The sequence below is a fragment of the Corvus brachyrhynchos genome, unplaced genomic scaffold (assembly GCF_000691975.1).
Source record: "Corvus brachyrhynchos isolate BGI_N302 unplaced genomic scaffold, ASM69197v1 scaffold33, whole genome shotgun sequence".
Lineage (NCBI taxonomy): Eukaryota > Metazoa > Chordata > Aves > Passeriformes > Corvidae > Corvus > Corvus brachyrhynchos.
The window spans coordinates 908,223-931,962 of NW_008237254.1; the positions used below are offsets into that span (position 1 = coordinate 908,223).

The 23,740-nt window shown below is 35.1% G+C and overlaps 1 protein-coding gene across 11 annotated transcripts in view; it reads left to right on the plus strand.

The window, feature by feature from the left end:
• Nucleotides 1–23,740, plus strand: part of PPIP5K2 (diphosphoinositol pentakisphosphate kinase 2) — a 48,052-nt gene that overhangs the window by 14,425 nt on the left and 9,887 nt on the right. For 6 of the 11 annotated variants that reach the window (XR_001860707.1, XR_001860708.1, XM_017730503.1 and 3 more), the window contains exons 7-26: nucleotides 234–335; nucleotides 2,059–2,220; nucleotides 3,339–3,460; nucleotides 4,784–4,885; nucleotides 5,434–5,520; nucleotides 6,433–6,508; nucleotides 6,594–6,703; nucleotides 8,151–8,236; nucleotides 8,856–8,981; nucleotides 9,078–9,199; nucleotides 10,634–10,816; nucleotides 12,706–12,847; nucleotides 13,418–13,641; nucleotides 15,191–15,318; nucleotides 15,520–15,634; nucleotides 16,895–17,002; nucleotides 17,089–17,205; nucleotides 18,378–18,551; nucleotides 20,968–21,141; nucleotides 22,353–22,422. Coding sequence is in view for 9 of the 11 variants with exons in the window: in XM_017730503.1 (XP_017585992.1) it covers nucleotides 234–335; nucleotides 2,059–2,220; nucleotides 3,339–3,460; nucleotides 4,784–4,885; nucleotides 5,434–5,520; nucleotides 6,433–6,508; nucleotides 6,594–6,703; nucleotides 8,151–8,236; nucleotides 8,856–8,981; nucleotides 9,078–9,199; nucleotides 10,634–10,816; nucleotides 12,706–12,847; nucleotides 13,418–13,641; nucleotides 15,191–15,318; nucleotides 15,520–15,634; nucleotides 16,895–17,002; nucleotides 17,089–17,205; nucleotides 18,378–18,551; nucleotides 20,968–21,141; nucleotides 22,353–22,422 (2,530 nt within the window). In the remaining 2 variants the exon portion in view is untranslated. Of the gene's footprint in view, nucleotides 1–233; nucleotides 336–2,058; nucleotides 2,221–3,338; nucleotides 3,461–4,783; nucleotides 4,886–5,433; nucleotides 5,521–6,432; nucleotides 6,509–6,593; nucleotides 6,704–8,150; nucleotides 8,237–8,855; nucleotides 8,982–9,077; nucleotides 9,200–10,633; nucleotides 10,817–12,705; nucleotides 12,848–13,417; nucleotides 13,642–15,190; nucleotides 15,319–15,519; nucleotides 15,635–16,894; nucleotides 17,003–17,088; nucleotides 17,206–18,377; nucleotides 18,552–20,967; nucleotides 21,142–22,352; nucleotides 22,423–23,258 lie in introns of all 11 variants that reach the window. The other 5 variants (XM_017730504.1, XM_017730506.1, XM_017730507.1 and 2 more) reach the window with 3 other exon arrangements.

Sequence of the window (23,740 nt, forward strand, 5' to 3'; positions counted from 1 at the left end):
GTAGATGAATGAAGACCTATGTTTCTTGCAGTAGATTGTTAACTACTGCAGATTCTTAGCATACACTATGAATGTACTTTTAGAATCTTACAAAAATCTTTTGGCAGTGGTCAAAAGCTTGCTTCATTTGATACAGGAAGTGTTTTGTCAGTAAAAGTGTGTTATTTTAGGTTGTTTTAAAGTTTCACTAGCAGTACCCTATGAGTTTTTTAATGGAAAAATATGTCTTCCAGATTGGCAGCAGAAGCAGTGTTTATTCTCCTGAAAGCAGTGTGAGAAAAACAGGCTCTTATATTTATGAGGAATTCATGCCTACAGATGGAACTGATGTGAAGGTATGACAACTACACGTTCTTATTTATATTTAGAACAATCAAGTACTCAAAGAGCTTGTCAGTTTTAAAGGTAATAGTGTATCTTTATCAAGGATTAATTTTAACTGAGTTTTAATACAGTTCGTAAGTAAAGAATGCAATTCTGATTCCAGCTAAAACATAGTACTTGTAATATAGAGTGGCTGTGGTTGCATTGTTAGAATCAAGCGCTGGAGGCTTGCTACCCAATATATTGTCTTTCTGGTTTTTGTATTGTATTAGTGCCAGAACATCATCTTCTTTCCTATGCTGACAGATGCTGCCTAGATATTTTATCTGAAGGTTAAAGGTCACAAAGAAATCTAACCAAAATAGATCTTAGTATGCTAATGAATAAGCAAAGGTTACTTGCTAAAATTTTATGAAGTCAAAGAAAATAACCTTCATGGACCTTATCTGCAATAATTTTCACTCTTTTGTTCACTTAAGTTCTTAACAGAAGTAAAGATTAGGTACCATAAGAGAATGCTAAAACAGAGCAATAACAAAGTACGTGTTAAGCCAACCATGTGTGAAGATAACTTTCTTTCCCTTTGTCTTCATTCTGGCTATTTTAAGCCCATTTCAAAACATGTGAAACCAGTGTTCTACAATATGTAAGAGATCACCATATTTAGACAAAAAGGTGCAGGGGTAGAGAGTGTGAGGTCTAATCCAAAAAGGCCTTTTATTAATTGCAGTCAGCTTCTTGGTATCTCTCGGTGGCATATGAGGAGAATAATCTTTTCATGTTCTCAGAGAAATGCCGTGGTGTACTGTTCTGAAGCTTATTCTGTGCAACACTTTGCAATAGGTTAATTTGTGTTTACAGATGATTGTATAAGAGCTTTACAAACTTCCCAAGAGGTTTCTTGAAACATGAAGAAATGCAAATAGCTTGAGGGGTAGGGACTATTTTGACTAGCTGTAATGTAGTCATCAAGGGCAGTGGGCTTTTAACACCCCAAATAAATAATGGATTTTTTAACAAGACTATCAGCTTTATATTAGGCGGTTTCACTGAACTCACCCTCTTGCCTGAATTCAGTTAATTGGCAGTACTGGCAGTCATCTGCTTTACTTGAATACTTTTTTTATTAATGCTTGGAGTTTATTTTTTAATTAAAGAAACTGTGGCCTATTTTTGAGAGCTGCTGACAAATCTCACTTAGCATATGCCCCAAACCCTTCAGTGAGCATCAAAATTGCAGTAGAGAGATAACAAAATTGTTCTCTCAAGCTCCTACCTTGTCATCTTAAAGCTGGGCAGATCTTTGCTTTGTTTAGTCCTGTCTAAAATGTAACCATACTTTTTAAATTAAGAGAATGACTTAGTTCTGCAGCCAGATTCCATAATAAGTAAACTGAAATAATTCTCAAACTAACCTGTTCTCCAGGTTTTGCAGATGTTTTGGAGAAGAAAACATTTACATCACTGTACCATCATAACTGAGTAATTAATTTTTATTCATTGAGTTTTTTAATGAGTGATTTTCTTGTTTTATCCTAGGCTGTCAGTAAATGGTATGTGTTCTCTGAAGGCAGAGAATGCCACTGAGGAAGATGCTTTAGCGTGACCTTTTCAATGACAAAAGCAGCTAGTATCTCTTGATGATGTCACGTTTGAGTTATATGCATGCATTTTGCAAATTTATGCAACATAATTTAATTACACTTAATCAAGAGGTCCTGTTTTTCAATACAGGTGTACACAGTAGGTCCAGACTATGCTCACGCTGAGGCCCGGAAGTCTCCAGCTCTGGATGGCAAAGTAGAACGAGATAGTGAAGGAAAAGAAGTGAGATATCCAGTCATCCTGAATGCAAGAGAGAAGTTAATTGCTTGGAAAGTATGCCTTGCCTTTAAGGTAAGCTGATTGCTTTCCTATCTGATCAAACATTTAGTGTTAGTTAATTGTTTGTTACATGAAACTTCCATAGAGTTTTAGTGCATAAGCCAGCAGTGGTAATTGCTGCAGAACTCCTAAGAAGGTGAAAAGTTAAGCTTCCATGTCCACGTCTTTTTTTAATCAAGAAGGAGTCTTCCTTTAATGTATTGAAAAGTTCTGAAAAGTTCCTTGTGTTGCATTAGTTTCCTGAATTTATGTGTTGCTATCGTGCTTTGCCAGCCCACAGTGTATCTATTCTATGTATAGTATTTTCACACATTTTGGTAATAGTTTCTAAGTTGGCAAAACACAGTTTCAGTAAAATTTTTGTAACTTTTTTTACCTAGTATTTACATTGGGTACAAATTAATTGTTAATTTGGTACTGACATGATTAGGTACTTATTTGAATAATTTGATATTAATTTGATAGTTTCAATTTTTGTATAATTTTAAGGTTGCTGTATCGTTGTAAGGATTCCTTTGTTCAAAACTTAATTCAGTCTCTTACCGTCCTTTCACTTGTTTTATAAAAAGGCTTTCAATCTGTCTCCTTACCCATGTGTCACTGTGATCTCATTCTGGAACCTTTATCGGCAAAATGGGCTTTGAGATTTAAAAAAGTAATCAGATGAAATAGCTTCTAGTAGCCTCTACTAATGATGTCAATAGTATCTTGTTAAATACTATCATGTATATCAAAATGTCATACTATGTCAAAACTATGTTGTCAAATTTTGACAAAAATGGTTTTTCAATTTTTTTGTAATTTCTTGCCTGCCATCCTTAAAAACTGTATGTAGCAGCAAACCTGTGTCAGAAAGGGGAATTTGTAGGCCCATTGTTGCTGTAAATCTTGAAGTTTGTGCTCATGTGAACCTGACCTTCAATACTAATACTGCTAGGGGTATGCAGGAAAGTTAAAAACAGGAAGATGTTTGCATGATACGGGTGAACCTAACCTGGAACTGACAAAAGATACTAAGCGTAAAATGTGTCATGTTTTTTTCATGTTTTCAGATGAATAACCTGGTAAAATATAAAGTTTGTTTAGAATAGGCAGTCCTAAATCACTTGAACTTTTATTCCTAAAAACAGCAAACAGTTTGTGGCTTTGATTTGCTACGTGCTAATGGACAGTCCTATGTCTGTGATGTGAATGGCTTCAGTTTCGTGAAAAACTCCATGAAATACTATGATGATTGTGCTAAGATACTGGGGTAAGAGTTTTCTGATTTATTTCAGATTTGCTTATTAACTCCATTGTATATTACTATAGTTTAGGTACTACAGATTTCTTATTACTATTAATTATTAATTATTTATTAAAAATTAAATATCACATTAAAAGTCATTAAAATAAACCATAAAAAAATATAATTAAAGAGAATCCTAAGTCAATAAATAAATTCTAACTAAACTCCTTATTCCTGAAATCATCCCAAACATCTGAGTGTTTAAAAGTGCTTAAAGCTAACTGAATAAGTATTTTGAAAGCAAGATTTAAGTTCTTAAAGTTAGCTGAGATCTTTTCAAGTCGTGAAGCACTGCTGGATGGTTGTGATTGCTGCTGTTTAATGTGTCCAAATTACTGTATATTGTCCTTGATCTGAAGCTGGAATATACTTGTATATTTGTCAGTTTCATACTTGTAAAACCAAACTGAAGTAGAATCAAGGTGTCTTCTATCATACCATCTTTTCTCTGCCACTGGAGGCAAAAAAAGGTATAACAAGGGATCATACAGAAGTGGGTATAGAACTCTATGCCAAGGAAGTGTTGTCCTCAAAGTAGGCTGACCCCATTGTGATTGGCTTTACAGCAAGATTGCACTAATGATGAGATACAGCATGATCTAATTGCCTGAAATCTTACATGAAAGATTTTGCGAGTTTTTTCAAGACTTTTAGCAATTATGTTTTGGCTTTCTCTACCTTAAGATGGACTTTTTTTTCCCTCTGTGTTACTGCTTCTTATGTAGGTATTAATCTGAAGTTCACTGTATTTTGATGAAATATTTGTGAAACAGAACATTAGATGTACCAACCTTCTTGAGGTGGAGACTGTGTTGTCGTTTTATAGTTAAGATGAGAGGCTGTACTTCTTCTTCCAGTTTTATCACAGAAACTTTTGAGAAACTACTGGTGAAAGACAGCAGTTACTCTTTGATGAGAATGGCTTGGTGATTATTAAGCACTTATAGTTAGGCCTAATGAATCCAATTGTCTGCATATATAAATGAACAAGACTAATTCATATCCAAGGAACTGTTTCAGGAAGTGGAGTTGAAAAGCTGAAGTTCATTACAAACACAGGGCCAGTAGTCTAATGTCCCTGTAGCAGTTGTAATAGCTTTAAATTTTTAAGTGGTCTTTATTATGCAATTAAAAGAAAAATATGTATCTAGACATTTGTGGCTGCTAGTACTCTAAAACTACATTAATAAAAATGCATATATATAATCTGTTTGGTTTGCCATTTGTGTATGTTCTATAAGCTGTGCTTTAAACTTCCTTGATTTGTTTTTTTAACCCATTTTTTAGAAATATCATAATGAGAGAACTTGCTCCCCAATTTCAAATACCATGGTCAATTCCTTTAGAAGCTGAAGACATTCCTATTGTGCCAACCACTTCTGGAACAATGTAAGAAAATAATAGCTACATCTGAATTGTACAAACTCCCAATGTAACTTTTGTGTGAATCTTTTTTTCTCTTTACAAGGTGTGCCCACTTTGGCCTATGAATGCTTGTTTTGTGTGCTGAAAACAAGGAAGGAATCACAATTGCTATGCCAGCAGTCAGAGTTTTTCACCCTTAGTCAAGCTGAGTATAGAACAGCAGATTTTCAAGTGTAGCATCTTTTATGCATAGCTTCCACTGCTAATCGTTGTTCCAGCACCAACTTAATATGCGCTTCTAATAAACATGCTCTCTCATTTAATGATCCTCAAAATCTTTGTTTTAAAAACCACTTAAAATAGGTATTCTGTAGCGACCTAAGTCTTAAAATCAGTATTTGTATTTCATACCTTATATTATTTTCAGTTAATCTTCTATTCTTGCATATGTTTCCATCACTTCTGTAGTTATGTCAGATGACTACAACTTTGTCAATTCTCTATGGTTAGTTTAATAGTAAATAAAAGACCCATGTATACAGACTTGTGAAATACAACTCTTGAAATTTCAGGATGGAGCTTAGATGTGTTATAGCTGTAATACGCCATGGGGATCGAACACCAAAGCAAAAAATGAAAATGGAAGTAAAACATCAGAGGTAAGTGGAATCTTTATTAAAATTATTTTCCATATTTTAGAGTATAGGGTTTTGGGGGCTAAGCAAGCAGTGAATTGACCAGGAATTGCACAATTGCAAGTTGCTTTTTGTTTTGTTTTCTTCTAAATCTAACAGTTTTAGATATTGCACTAAATTACAAGTATGCACCACTCTTTCTAACAGGACTGTCAACTTACTTGTGTAGATTTCCTTCAACACATGCTGTGCTTTGTGAACAGTCCTGTTTGATCTTATGGAAAATGCATTTGTGTCTATAAATGTCTTTATTAAAAATAATGTAGCAGAGAATATTTCTGGTTGTCCATTAGACCATGACTTCTGCCTTCTGTGTTTTATCATAACTATTCCTGTATGCAATGTCATAGTACTTTTGCTATTTATTTTTGTCAAAGTTTAATGACTCTGAATTTATGGTAGCTACCATCTTTATGTTAGCATTCATAAGACGACTTACATAATTGACCTGGAACTAGGTGCAGTTTCAGTAAAAAACAAATTATTTATTTTGGGGACACGCTGAAGAACTGTAGGACTGCTCACTTGGTATTTTTGGTCCCTACTTTTGTTCAGGATCGTTCTTGAAGATTAAGAATTGACATAGCTGCATATTCAAATATTATAGCATTCAAATAAATAGAGTATATTTTTTTAAATACTTAAGAAGTCAGTAAGAGAACATTTTCAGTGCTCTTATTTTCCTAATGTGTTGGAGACTTTCTGGGGAGATGGGATTTGAATAAAACTTGGTTTGACCTCTGTAGTGCAGGTTTTAACCTGACTTTCAAATAATGTAAAGGTGCTAATATTAGATCACTTTAAGAGCCTCCTGCTCAAGTAGTAATAATTTAATTCATTAATTGAATTTTCTAATCACTTCTCTTTCTGTTAAAGATTTTTTGATCTCTTTGAAAAATGTGATGGATATAAATCTGGAAAACTGAAACTGAAAAAACCGAAACAGCTTCAGGCAAGTTTGTCTTTATTTTTTTACTATAATGTTCTGTAAGTAGAAATCTATTTATTTAATTAAATCCTATGTTTCCTTCCTTTAGGAAGTGCTTGATATAGCAAGGCAGCTCCTTGTAGAACTTGGGCAAAACAACGATTCTGAAATTGAAGAAAGTAAAGCAAAACTTGAACAGCTAAAGACTGTGTTAGAAATGTAAGTGTCTAATTTTCAGGCTTTGTAGCAATGAAGTTATATCTGCTGTTTTGACCTCTTTCACCACTTACTACATGGATTGCAATGTTACCAAACATTGCAATATAATAAATATAATAATTCAAGCACAAAGTTTTTGAAGAGAAGGGATGTCATGTTTGAAATGGGCCATCACTGCTTTTTTTCTCCTTGACTTTTTAATTTAACTTATTGCTGTGTCTAGTGTCTCAGTATAGTTTCAACAAGAGAAAGTTACCTTCATTGATAGCAAATTTTGTCTTCTTGCATGTTTTTAAAATGAAAATATTTGTAATCAGAGTCTGCTTCTTGCAGTGTGACATAATGAAGTCCAGTAGAGCCAGTAAGAACTTTAACCATGGGTACTTGTCTTCTTACAGCAAACTTTAAGGATTGAAAATAAATAAGTCTTTGTATACTTAGCCTGAAATATTTAGTAATTCAAAAAAACTTCAAAAACGCAACCAAACAAAGAAAACAACAGAAAAAAAATAAGGCTTCAAGGTTTGTTAAAGATCACACAGAGTCACAGGATTAACCAGGTTGAGATCATCAAGTCCAGCCTATGACCTAACACCTCCTCATCAATGGAGCCATGTCCAGCCTTTTTTTAAACACGTCCAGGGACGGTGACTCCACCCCCTCCCTGGACAGACGATTCCAGCACACAATCACTCTTTCAGTGAAGAATTTTTTTCTGATGTCTAACCTAAACTACCCCTGGCACAGCTTAAGACTGTGTCCTCTCGTTCTGTCAGTGGTTGCCTGGGAGAAGAGACCGATCCCCACCTGGCTACAATCGCCTTTCAGGCAGTTGTAGAGAGTGATAAGGTCACCCTTGAGCCTCCTTTTCTCCAGGCTAAACAACCCCAGCTCCCTCAGTCGTTCTTCATAGGGCTTGTGTTCCAAGCCCTAGAATGTGAAATGGTAATAGGAATTCGTAATTAAAAAAATATCAGGGAACAGACAATTATTATTGAAATTTATGATAGTTGTTTTAAATACTGAGTTTTGCTTGAGAACTTAATGGGCTATAAAACCAGTAGCCATCTACACTGTGAGACCAGTTTCTGGATGCTGATAGCCACTGTAGTTTTGGATCTGAATAGATAAATTACTTAGGCCATGTGCCATACTGCTTGTTGTTGTTTTAGGAGGGTTCCAGTTTTATGTTCAGTGTTGTAAAAAGTAGAATTAGATAGTATTTTAAGATGTTTCATTGTAGCATAGTTGTTATTTCTGCTAATTCTGTGCTTCTTGAGTTAATGTTTATTCTAAGCACTGCTTCAATAAATGGTGATCAAATGCACAAATCATTGACCAACAAGAGATTTATTACATCCTATTACAGGATTTTAGCAGTTTTGGAGGAAAATATTTTAAATGTGTCTCTCCCTCTTCCCCTCTTTTTTTCCTGTTCCCACTTAAGGTATGGGCATTTTTCAGGCATAAATCGCAAAGTTCAGTTAACATATCTTCCTCATGGCTGCCCTAAGACTTCCAGCGAAGAGGAAGGTATTGTATTACTTTTGTACCTTATCACTTAATATGATGTCTATATAAATAGTCATGGACTAGTAGTATAACATGTCTTGATGTTAAGAAGAAGGACTATTTTGTTTTTCAAGAAGGTATTGTTAGCAGATATTCACAGTATCTTAATCTGAATTGTACACCTAAAAACTCTGTAGTAAATTTTTCTTCTAACCCTCCTCTTGCAACAGAAAAGTAACATTAAAGAAACTTCAGTGATTCATCGAAGTGGTGTTTTGAGCCAGTATAAGAAAATCTCACAGAACAATTACTATCTTTAGAACATTTATAAACTGTAGGGTATTTAGCATCCAATTTGTTTTAATTTTTCTGTCTTGATTTATTTTTTGCTTTGGATTCATGCTAAATATTTTTCACTTATATTCTCTTCATAGTTTAACTACTTCAGTTTTCTCTGTTTAAAGTGCTCATTTAGTTCACCAGGTCAATATTTCCTTAATGTTAGAATGCTATGAAAGATACATAATGTTGAAGAGATCCTTTGATGAAGCTTTTCATAGACCAAATATTTCTTGTTCATTTGGAAAAAAAAATTAACAATAGATTTCACTCCTAAGCTCCTCTCTTTGTGTACAATTAGATAATAGAAGAAATGAGCCATCCCTGCTTCTGGTTCTAAAATGGGGAGGAGAATTGACCCCTGCAGGCAGGGTTCAAGCAGAGGAGCTTGGAAGAGCTTTCAGGTGTATGTATCCAGGCGGACAAGGTAAAAAGAAAATTACAATAACAATTTTCAAAAAAAATCAATTGAGTGTCATAAATCAATCAAGTGCAAGATGAGAGCAAAATGTTTGTTTGATAGGAGATTATGCTGGATTTCCTGGATGTGGTTTACTTAGATTACATAGCACTTACCGACATGATCTCAAAATCTACGCTTCTGATGAGGGACGAGTTCAGATGACTGCAGCAGCTTTTGCAAAGGTACAATGTGAAATGGTATTTTCAGTTCTAAAATTCTGGTATTCTTAAGTTCATTTTTTCTTTTGAAGTCTGGGAGAGATTTACAGTTTATTAGAAAAAGGTATTTTCAGAGTAGTTCAGTGTGAAAAAGTATCCAGTTAATGTGCCCAGCACTTGAAGTTGTTTGAGCAGATGAAGACAGTTTTTAATTAAACAGCCCTGTCTGAGGCACTTTTGTCCTGCAAGGCTCTTCTCCATAAGATTCCATGAACAAGCTAAACTCTGCTGACTTGAAGTCCAGGGCTCTAATGCAATTATTTGTCTTGTTCACTTCTCCACAGATCTGTTAGAACATCAGATTTCAATTACCAAGACTGCCACCTACCTTTACTTTCCTGACACGTCTGAGTAACAGGTCCAGGGCAATGCCTGTGCTTAATAGTTCATCAGGAACCTGTGTCAAAGAATTATCCTAGGTGTTTCCCAGAAATCTTGATTGCTTGTCCCCTTCAATATTGCCATGGAGGTATCCAGGGCCAAGAGTACCCATGGAAACGAGGCCTGCAGTTAGGCGGCTTTCTCTGCATCTATTAAGGTTTCATCCATTTCCCCTTTTAATTTGGATGGTCTGTAGCTGAGGCCTACCATGATACTGCCCTGTTTACCTGGCTTCCAAAAGGTCCCATATCTAGTTGTAGCAAAAGTCAATTCGTGTGAACTATTCTACCGTATTTCTGTAATTGGAATTAACTTAAAGCTCTTCAAGTCTTCAGACTGCCTGTTTCTCCTGTTTGTTTCTATGCTGCATGTGTTTGTACAGAAATATTTCAGCTATCTGACCTGCTTTTCCTTGGTCAGCAGGTTTGAAAAGGCACCACACCATTTCCTTCATTATTCCAGAGCCCTTCCATTGCCAGAAAAGTCAAAAAGTTTCCAACCTTCTTCCTTTTGGAATTCTCTATTCACCTCTTTTTCAAGGCCTGTGATTGTCCTGTGACTCACATGGCTTGGGCTTTTGCCTCTGTAGAGTCTCTGTAAGACCCTGTGTATCTCCTGTTTATCCTGCCAGATGCTATTTGGTTTGTTAGCTCCTCTCTGGTAACACAAATCCTTTAGCAAAGCATGTCACCCACAAATCAGGCAGCTGTTGCTTCCAGCTTCAGGGAGAAGGCACCTGCACTCCCCAAAGTCCAAGACTTGAACAGCTGGTGCTGGGGAGCATTCTCTGTGACATGTCACCATCACTCTTTACCATCTGTATCAACCCTGCACACTAGCAGTGTTTAGGGGGCCATTTCTCTCTAAATACATGCATTATGCCTCTGTTTATCTAACCCATAGCCAAGTGATACAATCTTGAATTTAAATTAGTGTTTTGGGTGGTGGTTTTTTTTTTAAGATCTTCATATTTTCATTTTTATCTATTTGCCTGAGTAATTGTATTGTTTGCTTCAGGGACTACTGGCCTTAGAGGGAGAGCTGACTCCTATTCTTGTCCAGATGGTAAAAAGTGCTAATATGAATGGTCTGTTGGACAGTGACAGTGATTCTTTAAGCAGCTGTCAACATCGTGTTAAAGCAAGGCTCCATGAAATTCTCCAGAGAGACAGAGAATTTACTGCTGATGACTATGATAAGGTTAGCATATGATTAATTTCCCATTAAATTAAATAAATAATTATGAAAATTCCTGTGCAAAAGTAATGAGCAGTAAGTTTATGTATCTGTTTTGCAAAATCCTTTGGGTGCTTGCAAATAGTTTGAGCTGCAAAGGTGGCTGTACCAATTGTGGCTGTAGATACTTTGTCCTGCGATTTGGGTAATCAGAATAGCTACAAACTTTGAAGGAGGAGTAGACAGGGATCTCGTTTGTAACTCTTCTTCACTGTTCCATTAAAAATATTTGAATTATTCAAGAAATGATGTTGTATTGTTTACATTTTACTTTGACAGTGTGTGGTGTAACAAAATGTTTGCCTACCTACTGCAGTTGTTTCAGTAGTTAATCTGCTGTAGGGTCTTTTTTTTTGACTTAGATACTGAAAACCAGTAGAATACTTCTAATCAGTGAAATGAAATATCTCATTAACATGCTGAATTAGCACATAGTAATATAGTTTATGTTGACTTGGTACAGAACAGTCATTTTTCCTGGTTTTAAATGTACTGTTTGTTATAGTTAAGAAACTTCTTTCTCTTTCAATTGGCCTTACTCTGTCTCATATAACAACTAAATACAAGTCCTCAGATGAGGTTTAAGCTTAAACTGCTATTTTTCAAAAAGTATTGAGAGCAAATTAATGAAGAATAATATACCTGGCATGTATGTACTCTGTGTAGATTCATTTAAATAGGTAAAGTATCATGCAAACCACTGCTAGCAGTGGATTCAACAGTAATTGGAAAATGCAAGGATTTATTGATGTTTGTTGTATTGATATAATCAGGTTTGAAATGTGGCTGGAACCAATAGATTGCTCTTCAGTCACTGAAAGTTACCCTTGGCATTATTAAGCAATAAAAACTTTGTTTATTTGTGGAAGCTTTTTAATTTACTTGTGATTTGGGAAAATTGTATGGGATTTATTCCTGTGTCTCCTTCCCTATTATGTATAAATAAATCGATTTCTTGATTTACTTCATCATACTAGGAGGATAGGAACTGCTTACTGTTAGGTAGAAAGCAGAAGTTTTCCATATCCAAATTACTCTATCCATTTCAGGATACTGAGGAAAGTGCAAATAATTGTGTGTTTTGTGTACAAATTGCTGTTTAATACCACTGATCACTTTGGATTCTGTAGACTTTTCTGAACAAAATGAGGCTAAGCCTCACACATACATTGATTCTATTGTTTTAGCGACAGTCACCTTCATGGTGATAGTTTGTAGCTTTTACCATTTCTATAATTAATTAAGTTCTGAAGAACATCTCATATGTTGTTGGTATATGTGCATTTAAAGGCTTTCTTTTTGTGTTTGTGTCCTGCAGTCCTGTAGAAACAAAACCCTAGGACAGGAACAGGCAGACTTTTTTTAAGGTATCAGTTACTATTGCAGATCTGGTTATTCCTGTAGAGCAAAAAATACTTTGTGAGGCGTGTAGCCTAATGACAACAGTTCTAACAGAATTTTTTGTTAAGTTTTTGAATTCAGAAGTTACTTGAAGTTATGGAAGCTTGCTAAGTATATACAAAGTTTTAAACATCTTTCCAATTTTCCTGTCTTGGAATAACAGAAATGGTTTTATGAATTCTTGTAGTTACTTACATTTACTGTATAGAATTAATTGCCCTATGAAATTCTTACTGCCTTTGAATCTCTAGTAAATGGTACTACTGTTTGATGTATTAATGCCTCAAAGGTAATAGATAATTGATAAATTAGTAAAAATATTCATTCATAAGCAACCTGCTTGAGTGCTTTTTCCCCAATACTTGGAATCTTTGACATGTTCCATCTTATCTCACCAGGTCTTTCAAATATAGTTCTTATTCAGTTAATTCTGTATTTATCTCAAATTGCAGCTTACTCCATCTGGAAGCATCTCACTGATAAAATCAATGCAGGTTATTAAAAATCCTGTAAAGACATGTGACAAGGTCTATTACTTGATCCAGAGCTTGACTTCTCAAATCAGGCAGAGAATGGAAGACCCGAAGTCTGCAGGTACTGAAACATTTTTATACTTGTATTTAGTTTCTCTAGTTAATATATATGAAAGAGAATTGTAACATAACTTTTCTTCACTAACCTCACTTTTAGCAGAACATTAGTCAATCAATAATGAATTAAGGATTTTCACAGTCTGATTTCATAGCAGTTTTAAAATAAAAAGGAGGAACATGTGGTTATATTGCAAGTTAAGGGCTCTGTGGTGGTCAGAAATTCCAATGTTTGCAGAAATTCTTGTCTTAGTTATTTGAAACTTAGCATTCCACAAAAGTAATAGGAACAGTTGGGGTACTAAGGCTAAGTTATATAGGTACATCTTATGTTTAAGGGCCAGTGGTGCATTTCTGCAGCAGTGTTTTTGACTATCATAGTGGAGCCATTTGTAGTTGTGATGCTTTTCAGCACTAAAATTAACCTTATGCCCAGCTGTCCCTTCTTTGTAATGGTAATGCAGTTAACTTATTTTGATCCCTCTATAATTCAGTTGTTACGTCTATGTAATTAAAATGTCCTTTTGTTACTTGAATGGCCTTAATTACTTATAAGAGATGTGTGTTTATCCAGATATTCAGCTCTATCACAGTGAAACTCTAGAACTGATGTTGCGCAGGTGGGCCAAGTTGGAAAAAGACTTCAAAACAAAAAATGGAAGATATGATATTAGCAAGATTCCTGATATTTATGACTGTATAAAATATGATGTACAACACAATGGATCCTTAAAATTAGAAAACACAATGGAATTATATAGGCTTTCAAAAGCTTTAGCTGACATTGTGATTCCTCAGGTAAGCGTTTTCAGTTATTAAATAGAAGAAAGTGTAGAATAAATGCTTTTTAAAATTTTTGTGAAAATGTGTACTCTGTATTTTCTTTTGAAGCTCACACATTTTGCAATAATAGAAGCCTTTGACATTATCTCTTATTTTTCAGTAGCAAGTTGACTGGGATTTTTTAAGAAAAATTTGATTCATAATTAATTAAGCTGTTTTCAGGGTGAATTTTTCTAGAAATTTAAAGTGTGAACATGCCTCCTTCCTTTACAGCAGTGTATTAAAATAAAATGGTTCATCTCCACCATTCATCATAGATTTAACTGTAGCCTTTGTGAATAACTCTGTTTTCTGACATTGCTTTTAATTTTGTTTCTCCTGCTTATAGACATTTTTGGGCTCTTTGCAACTGACACTGTTAATCCTAATCTATGTAATTTAACTTATTTTAAACAATTTTAATTTAAAAAGACCTTTCTACTTTTTCAAAATGCTAACACTCCATGATATGAATGTAGACATTAAATTCCATCTAATTTCAGGCCAGAAGCGGACAAGTTAAACTTACATGCTCTGCAGGCTGTTAAACGTGGGTTAGCTCCAAAATCTTCTAGGTGGCAGAACATGAAATTGTTTTGTGATAACAGGACAGAACGAACAGACTAAAGCTTTCCCCAAGTGTCCTGGCAGTTACAGAGCACTGTTGTAACAGACATCTTTACCCGTATGGCGTGCAGCATTTGAAGGAAGTTCTTCCTCTCCCCATCTCTCAAGCTTCTTGACAAGGAGGACAAAAATAGTAATGATGCTTACAATGCATTGTGTTTTGTGGGTCTGTTAAGCTGAAATTTTGAAGAGAAAGTTAGAGGAGAGCAGGTAAAAATGAGGACACATACTAAAAGAAGATAAACAAAGAAAACTTGATAGCCTACATAATGCAAAGGAAGAGTGCTTATGTTGCTCTCTAGGGTAACAAGAAGATTCATTCTAACTGTGAGAGCACTTTCATAGCATGTGCAGCGCAGAACATGAAGCTCCTGGAAGAAATATTTTAAAATATTGATGATATTATAAAATCCAATATAATCAATAATTTCCCAGTTGTACATAAATACCATTTGTATTATTATTTGACGTAAATAGAAGATCTTCTCTGGGGTGGTTTACCCCAAACTAAGACAGACATTCCAAGTATGTCTCTTTATTGACTGTTAAAGGAAAAAAAAAGCTTTGTGGGGGCAGGATAGGAGATTGAGATGGTGACAAGAAGGGGGAATGACTCTGTAGATGTTTTGGTTAAGAAAAAGAGCTTTATCATACCATAAGGTAAATCCACTTCTTTGGTTTAACTAGTGAATGAAGAACTGTTTCTCTGTATAAAATCAACCAGCAAAAAGGCAAACTGCTTGTTAGTTGAAGCTCCATCAGTAATCATATGTAGTAAAAACGTTAAACAAAATGGTTTGCAGCCGGAGCAAACTAATATGCTTTACTATAGAAGTTTTGAAATAGGAGGTATTTTAATCTTTAACTGAGTTTTAAAAGTCAATTTGTTTTTACACAGGAATACGGTATTTCAAAAGCTGAGAAATTGGAGATTGCCAAAGGTTACTGCACTCCTCTGGTCAGAAAAATTCGTTCTGACCTTCAGAGAACTCAAGATGATGACACTGTAAATAAGCTTCACCCTCTGTAAGCCAGTTACATCTTTACATGGTTACATTAATTCCCATAAAAATTAGAGATATTCTATAGCTTTCATAGTTGAAGTATCTTTTTAGCTCATAGAAATTAGAAAGTGTAATTTATTCATTTATTTTAAATGAATAAATTTTATTTTAAAAATAGGGACACATCTTATCATGGTCTAAGAACATTTTTCTTTATTTTAAGCTACTCCAGGGGTGTTATGTCCCCAGAACGCCATGTTCGTACCCGGCTGTATTTCACCAGTGAGAGTCATGTCCACTCCCTGTTATCCACCCTTCGCTATGGTGCCTTATGTGATGTGAGTTTCTCTGTTGAAGTTCTGATATTGTGAGAGGAACCTGAATCTTCCTATGACTGTATCAATTGAAAGCTTAAGTGTCTTTGAAATTTATCATATTTTTTCAAACATTTGATTTCCTATTACTTATGCAGAAACATATTGCAAATTGCACATTAATTAGCATGCTGATTTCCATCAAGGTAGTGGCTATGTTCCATTGGCTCCCTATTTCCACAAATAGATGTGGAAAGGCCACATACCTTTTTTTGGTCTTCTATTGTCACCAATAATTCTTCCAACTTCTACTCTCAAGTTGTCATTCAGGGTTCTCTTGAATTTACTTTTGCACTGGCTTATTATTTTTCACCATTGAAATATTGTCAGGACATCCCTACCTAATTTCAAGGCTGCTCATAGAGTACAAAGTTCCTCCTGTACAATGAATTTTATTCTTAGTTTCCTGTACTGTTATAGAATACTACAAAGGTGGTGCATTATTCTCCATCTGGTTGTCTTTAACACTGGAAAAGACAAGGTCTCCAGATTCAGAAATTACTTAAACTGAGCTCTTGGAGATGATATATGCAGCACCACAAACCTGTCTGCTTGTAAGATGCAACTTGACTAAAGACTACTTTTCAAATTGCTGTATTGACATAATTTGTTTCTGGTAATGGATGACTAAACTCAGTGATGACAAAAGCATTTTTAAACCTCTGTGACATGCTACAGCAGGTACACTCCAAGTTTTAGTCTGATAAACTTTTAATTTTTCTTTAAGGTGGATTACTAAATGCTTTCTTTCCTACAGCATGAAAAAGTGACTATTCATTTAAGTAGTTTGGGATGTGATGGTTGTATCTCTTCTATATACTAGCAAGCTTCATTTACTCTGTTTGACTGATATATTTGTTACTGTGATATCTAAAAACATTTTTCACAATATACTAGCTGAAATGAATTTATTGCAAAATTAGCAGTTCTTATCAGGAGAATTGAAAACAGTGCCTCTGTCCACATATCATCATTGGCAAAAAACCATGAAAGACACACTGAAATAAATTATGAAAATTCTGCTCTTTTCAGTCATTTGATGACCAATTTTAAGTCACTCATGGAGGTTCATAATTGGTTTTTTTGGTTTTGCAATTTCCATAGCTATTATGAGCTTTGCACTTCTGCTATGAAAATCTATGTAAATGGCGGAAAAGTGAAATCATCAGTCTTCTAAAAGAAAATAACTGAGTTTTATTTGTTGATTTTTTTTTTCTCCATAAGGAATCAAAAGATGAACAATGGAAACGAGCTATGGATTACTTAAATGTGGTCAATGAACTCAATTACATGACACAGATTGTTATCATGCTTTATGAGGATCCAAACAAGGTATTTAAAATGGATAAATATCTTCAGAAACTAGTGGTGCTGAGCTATGTATTAAAGTATAAGCCTATTTAATTATTTTACTTCAGGAACTTTCTTCGGAAGAACGTTTTCATGTAGAGCTGCACTTCAGTCCAGGAGCTAAAGGCTGTGAGGAAGATAAAAATTTACCATCTGGATATGGATACCGACCTGCCTCCAGAGAGGTAATAATTATGCTTTTCTATAAAGCAAAACTTAGGTTTTTTTGGATATGGACAACCTAAAATAAACACTGTAAAATTGTTAGATAAAAAATACAAGTGTGATTTTTTTTTTTGGTAAAAAAACATGCAGTAAAAGATAAGTAGTCCCAATATTTTTCATTTGGAATGGGGACTGAAGTAAGGACACAGATAATTTGGATGTTCTAAGGCTTTGCCAGAATGTTTACTAGAAATACAAAATACTCTAAGAGAAGTGATATCAGCATCAGAGTGTCACATGAATAATACTCTGGCAGCTGGAAGATATATTTAAGAAAGTAGTTTGGCATGTTTATGAATGCAGATTGTTGAGGAAGGATTCGTATTTTCCAAGATGTATGGTCAGGTCCATGGAGTTGCCACTGCTTTTTGAGAAAGGGAGCAGAGCAAAGCTTGGCTGGAATTCTTCTACATAGAAGAAGATAGAAGAAACACATGTAGATTATTAAAGTCTAGAGCAGTTTGTTCAGTAATATGTTATGACAGCTGGTGAGGGGTCAGTAGCTCTGACTGAGGAAGCTGTGACTGGTCTGGAGAGATGGTCCCAAAAGATAACATCTTCCCGAAGCCCAGTGTCTTCCCTCAGCTGCAAGCTAGGAGGGCCCGTGCAGAAGCTGTCAGCTCTTCAGTGATTGTCAGCTCGTGATTTCAGCTCAGCTCTGCAGGGCAGCCTCCAGGCCAGACCCGAGGGAGAAGGCCCCTGTAGCTGTTCCGCACGAGGTAGCTTTATTAGTTCGGCGAAGGGGAGCCAGGGACGAGCATCTCTCTGCCCTCACAGGGGCAGGGGGCTAGCTCTTATACAGGGGGTGGGTGTCAGAGGGTAAAGGCCAATGGGCTACAAAGGATCTGCATAGGGTCTCCCAGAGGATTCTGGGTTTGTCTTCTCCTTGCCGTAACTGAAAAGTGGTTGGCTTTCCCGGGGAGTTCTGCTGGGAGATTGAGCAATCTCCTTATCTCAGCAGGCATCCCTTCAGGGCAGTGGCTGGGCATACCCTACAATATGTGATTTGCATCTTGTATTTTTAAAATCAGCTTGCTTTATCTTTATGCAGAATATTTATTTGAGAGCCACTTCCGTCTACATGTGTGAAGGTGTGCAGACAAATTAAGAATGAATTATGTATTTCCTGTAGAATGAAGGCTCAAAGAAAACCTCTCAGAGAACTGATAGTGATGAGGAGGCACATGCTCCTAAAAGAGATGAAACGGATCGATCAGTAGTGATGTTCAAGCCAATGGTATCAGACCCAATTCACATACACAGAAAGTCACCCCTTCCAAGATCCAGGAAGATTGGTTCTGTTGAAGTAAGTGTTTGTGTTCCAGATAATTTCTGTCAAAGACATTAACTTTTGCTTGCTTTTAAGAAAACAAAACCAAATATACTTCTGCTTTTGATTACACAGAACCAGCATGATACCTGTCACAAAAGTTTCACCCTTACTCAGTGGGAAATCCTCCATGGCAGTAATTTCTCTGAAGGGCTATTTTTTAAAATTATTACTATTCTGTGATAAGACTTCCTTCTTTTTTTTCAAGCCATTTTAGAAAAGTTGATATTTGAAAATGAAGACTCTTTCAGTCTAAACCTACATCTACAAACTAACATACATTGCTTTTCTATTCATCCTTACGAAACAGCTACTACTGGGAATTGAGCGAACTTTCAGGGTGATTGTGCTGAAAGGGAACAGAGGGATTAGGGTGGTAGGGGAGGTGCAGGAAATGAGACATCTTCTGCTGTATTTGCTTTCACGTGGAGTTAAAGTGACTCCACTTGTCAAGCTTTTGAAGGTAAGAAGATAAAGTGGAAGCTTTTTTTTTTTAAGTGGACTGGGGTTTGTGTTTCATGAATTCTGTAGATAACATCTTGAACAATCTAGTTTGCTGTCTTGAAAGCCATGACATCTAGGTGTGCTTCACAGATATGGCTTAATGTCACAGAGGTGGGGGGATGCACAGCTATCACTGATACCATTGGGATGGTTGAGTGGAAAATTTCAGATGGTGCATAGTGGCACTTCTGTGATATTAATGCTAGAAGCAGACTAACAGCTTCTCATTGCCTCATTTTCAGTTGCTTAAAGCCATCAGAAATGAAGATTCACACCAAAAGCTTTTTCTTTCATATTTGTGTTGGGAATGAGTTGTCTGTATGCAGTAAAAGTATTACAGATTTGCAAACCACTTTGTTATTGGCAGTATGGAGAGAAAAAGATGCATGATTCCCTTCTGTAAGGATATCTGTATAACTTCACATGACTTCCATAAATTAACAGACATAATAAATGTTAATGTCTTACATTTTCTATTTCCAACTTTTTTCATAAACAAATGCTCACAACATCAATATTTTTGATTTTTAAAAGCTGTTTCCACTATGATCATGCAAACTCCCCTCCTAGCTATGAGTTCACTTATTCTCAACTTAATAGTCTATTACTTCAGACTTTCAACCATTTTCATAAATTATATGCAAGTTAACTTTCACAAGATATCAGGAGCACAAATTGCCAAATTTTGACTGTGCAGATAATATATGTTTAAATGGAATGTGTTTCAGCATTCAGAGCTTGCTTATTTGCTGGAAGGAAGTAGATGATTTAGAGAAAACTTACACTATAAACCATTTTTTTCTTATAAGTAAAATAGGAAGTTTCATCTGGCCTACTGAAATCTGCAAAACTAGTATTTGGAATATTTAAACTAAACGGCATTTTGGAGCAATTCAAAAAAAGTCACTGCAACTTAAACTGCAACTGCCTTGAACTTTTTTTTTTCTTTTTTAAAAATTTTTTTTCCTTTCCTTTTTTTTTCTTTTTTTTTTTCTTTTTTTTCCTTTTTTTTTCTTGGGTTTTTTTTCCTCCTGTAAGGCAATTCTCTTTTCACCTACGTCCATTAATTAGAAAGGACACTGTCAGGTGTGAGACTATATGGAAGTTTTAATCTGGGTTATAGTCAGCAATATTTACAGAAGGACTGCGACTGTGACTGAGTCATGAAAAGAAAAAAAAAGCTGAGTTATAGTAGTAAAACAAGAATGTAAAGCTCATTGACATTGGAAAGGAAACTCTGTATTACAAAAAATGTTAATTGCTAATGATACATAATGATGGAGACATTGTGGGGGTGCTTAGCCTGACACTGTCCTCCCTTGAAGTCCTGATAAGGTGTCCAGGATCACATAATTTTTAGGACATTTTTAAGTTTGGAAAACTACTACCAGTTAGGTTGGTGCTACTACCAGTGAGTCAACTGTAAAGTCTCAAGGGCAATTTTAAAAACAAGAAGCTTTCAGATAAGCTTATAGACTAGAAATGGAAACTATTAAGTAGTAAATAGGAAAGTTTAATGTACTTAGGAGGGGAAAACTATTAAACAGTATGTCAAGGGTAACAAAAGTTGTTTCCAACATGTAAAAAATTCTTAAAATTATGAATCAATTATTGATAACAAATAATTTTCTCTCATATCTAATATTAGTCTACCAGAAATTTGGTTGAAGTGTTGTAGTAAAAGATACAGTTGGATGAAAAGATAAAAGTGAAACTTAAAACTTTATAATATTGTATTATTATTCTTCTCTCTTCACTGTTTAATAGTTTTAAAAGTAATATATAAAAGGGTGCAAGCAGATTGGGTTTTTTTCTTTTCTGTTCATTTGGCTCTGTTGAATCTAACTTTGCATGCTTTGCTGTTTTTTACCCCCTTTCTCACTTCCAGGAAGAGAGCCCCCTGAGTGTGTCTAGCCCAGAGTGTATTGGTACCTGGCTGCATTACACCAGTGGTGTGGGTACTGGGCGTCGAAGACGCAGATCAGGGGAACAAATCACTTCTTCCCCTGTCTCCCCTAAATCACTGGCTTTCACATCCAGTATTTTTGGCTCATGGCAACAGGTTTTTAAACTTTACTTCATTAAACATTTTATGCATTCCAAGCAACAACTGTCTTTAAGGACATCTAATCCCTTTGTATGGATTATATTTCAAGCAATACCTCCACTTCTTAAAATTACTGCCAAGAATGTTTGGGGGAAAAAGAGCAAGTGCATGTTTTTCCACTGAGTGTTTTACACGCTTTCATAAAAATTTGGTTTCTTTATAGGAATTGCAAATGTTACCACAGTAAAAAAGACTTAGTGTACTGCCTAATGAAAGAGAATTATGCTTTGGTTTAGTTGTCCTTTAAGACTTTAAAACCAGCATTGCTTAATTTGGTGGTAGGTAAATTAAAAAAAAAAAAATTAATTGCAACCAATGCCATTTAAAATAATTTATCTGGTACTTCATGTCGCTATTCAAAACTTGTTTTGCATATATCATATTTTCAGTGGCCTGGTATTAACTATTGCAGGGAAAAAACTCCAGCACTAATAATTCTTGCCATCTGTATCCGGAAGTGTCTGAAACTCCCAACACAGTACATCATCCATTGACTTGTACAATATTTTGAAGATTGTTCCTTGTAATGGGGGGTGAGGGGAAAGCAGGAAAAAAAAGAAATAGTGAATGTTTTGGAAGTACCAGTGAAGATCTAAAGCTATTCAGAATGGCAAGATATTGTTTACATGTAGGACAATGGATGGTGTTCTGTAACCATATCCTTTTTCTTTGAAAATTTTCATAATTTATTATGGAAAATTCTAAAACTATTTACATTTGGAGAAGTTTATATCAGCAAAGGCTGTGAGCATCTGAAGATTATATTGATTGAGCCTGTGCATGGTCAGTGATCGTATGGTGTCCTCAATAGCTTGTCTGTCTTTCCTTCCCTCCCCTCCTTTTTTCACTACAGGCGCAGTTTAGGAAAATACATTTGGTAAAATGAAATAAAATGTCTCAAATGTCTCATATCAGTCTTGGTCTGTGTCCTCTCTCATTCTGAATGCTTGCTTTGCACCACTTCATTGCAAGGAACTCATATGTGAAATGGACTCCCTTCAGAAGGGGATATTGCATGATCTTTCATGTTTCCTTTACATATTTTTACTAACACTTATCATACAGCTTATTAACACCTGTGTCTGAAACAGGCTGCTGTATCAAATTAAATGGATGTTTCATGCTGCTGTTCTACTTCCCCTTATTTTTCTGTTTCTTATATCCAGGTCCTATCAGAAAGCAATAGTAACTTACGAACACCAAGAACTATTCTGGAACAAAAGCAGAGTGGTCTAGGTATGTGCCTACAGTTGAAAATTTGTTTGATGTTACCAGCTTTTCATCTGCCTGCTGTTCTCAGTGGTTGCATATTCTTCGAACAGCTTTTTTATTAACAGGATCCAATAATACTTGTTATCAATAACATATTCTGAGTGTCTGCCTACAGACTGGACAATTTTTTTGCAGGAAAATTTTAAAATAAATTATAACTGAAAAGAGAAAATTGTTTGAGACTGTTCGTACTACTGATTCTGTAATGCTCACAACAGGTACATAGGATTGTTTTTAACATAAAGTAAATTTTTAAGATAATGTAATTTCTGATTGAGCTTTTGGATTTTGCAAGAATCTTTTGGATTAAAATGGCCTGCTCTGGAAACAGTTAAAACACTTTTCTTGAAAATTTCTGTTTCCTACTGTGGGCAATTGATGAAAGTGAAGATATTTTTCCAAGGGGAGGGGGATGAGGAACAAACATACAGTTTCTTGATAGTATCAAGGGTTTTGCACATATTCCCTCTCCTAAAATTAATTTCTTCTTTTCAGCATTAGAATGAATCATATTATCAAAGGCTTCTTTCAGATTTTCTTAATTCAAATGGTGCTTTTCTGTTGCTTTATTAAACAGGCATACATATGACTCACATGCAAAAAAATGAAATCATGCACTACTGTAAATCAATATTGCTTTTTTTTTCTGTGTCTTTTTGTGGGAAAAATTAAGTGCAAAAAAATGCATAACCTGTATGCATAAACTTAGAAGTAGCTTTTCCTTTATTTGCAAAGATACGTATTTTTTGTATGTTTAATCTTTCTGTGATACTTTTCTTCCCATTATATTTTTCCCATAGTAAAATGCATACATCAGGTGCTCTTGTTTATTGAAGTCCTGGTTTTTATTATGTGCTTGCTAAAGTTAAATGAATTTTCTTTTGTGTGACACAATATGGCTTTTTTTTTTTTTTGTATTTTGGTGTAGATTAAGGTATTTGGTGTGAAAGGCTTTTGCCACAGACCAGGCACCAATTTATTTTGGCTGTGAGTGGTCACATGTGCTAGTAATGTTTTCCCTCACTGGATTGTTATAAGTAATGAAAGGAAGTATTGCTGGTTTTCAAAAAAAATATGCTGCTACTTATCTAAAATGTAATAGATAAGTTCTGAGTAAAAAGCGCTTCTCCTTTCAACTAGTACTAAAATGTAGAGGAAAAAAATTGCAACTTTTTTTCCATTATGTTCATTGTTGTATGTAAGTTTCATTAATGGTTGACGATTACATAAGTTATTTTTATATTTTTGTCTGTGGCTTTCAGTGATTTTTTTAAACTCCCAT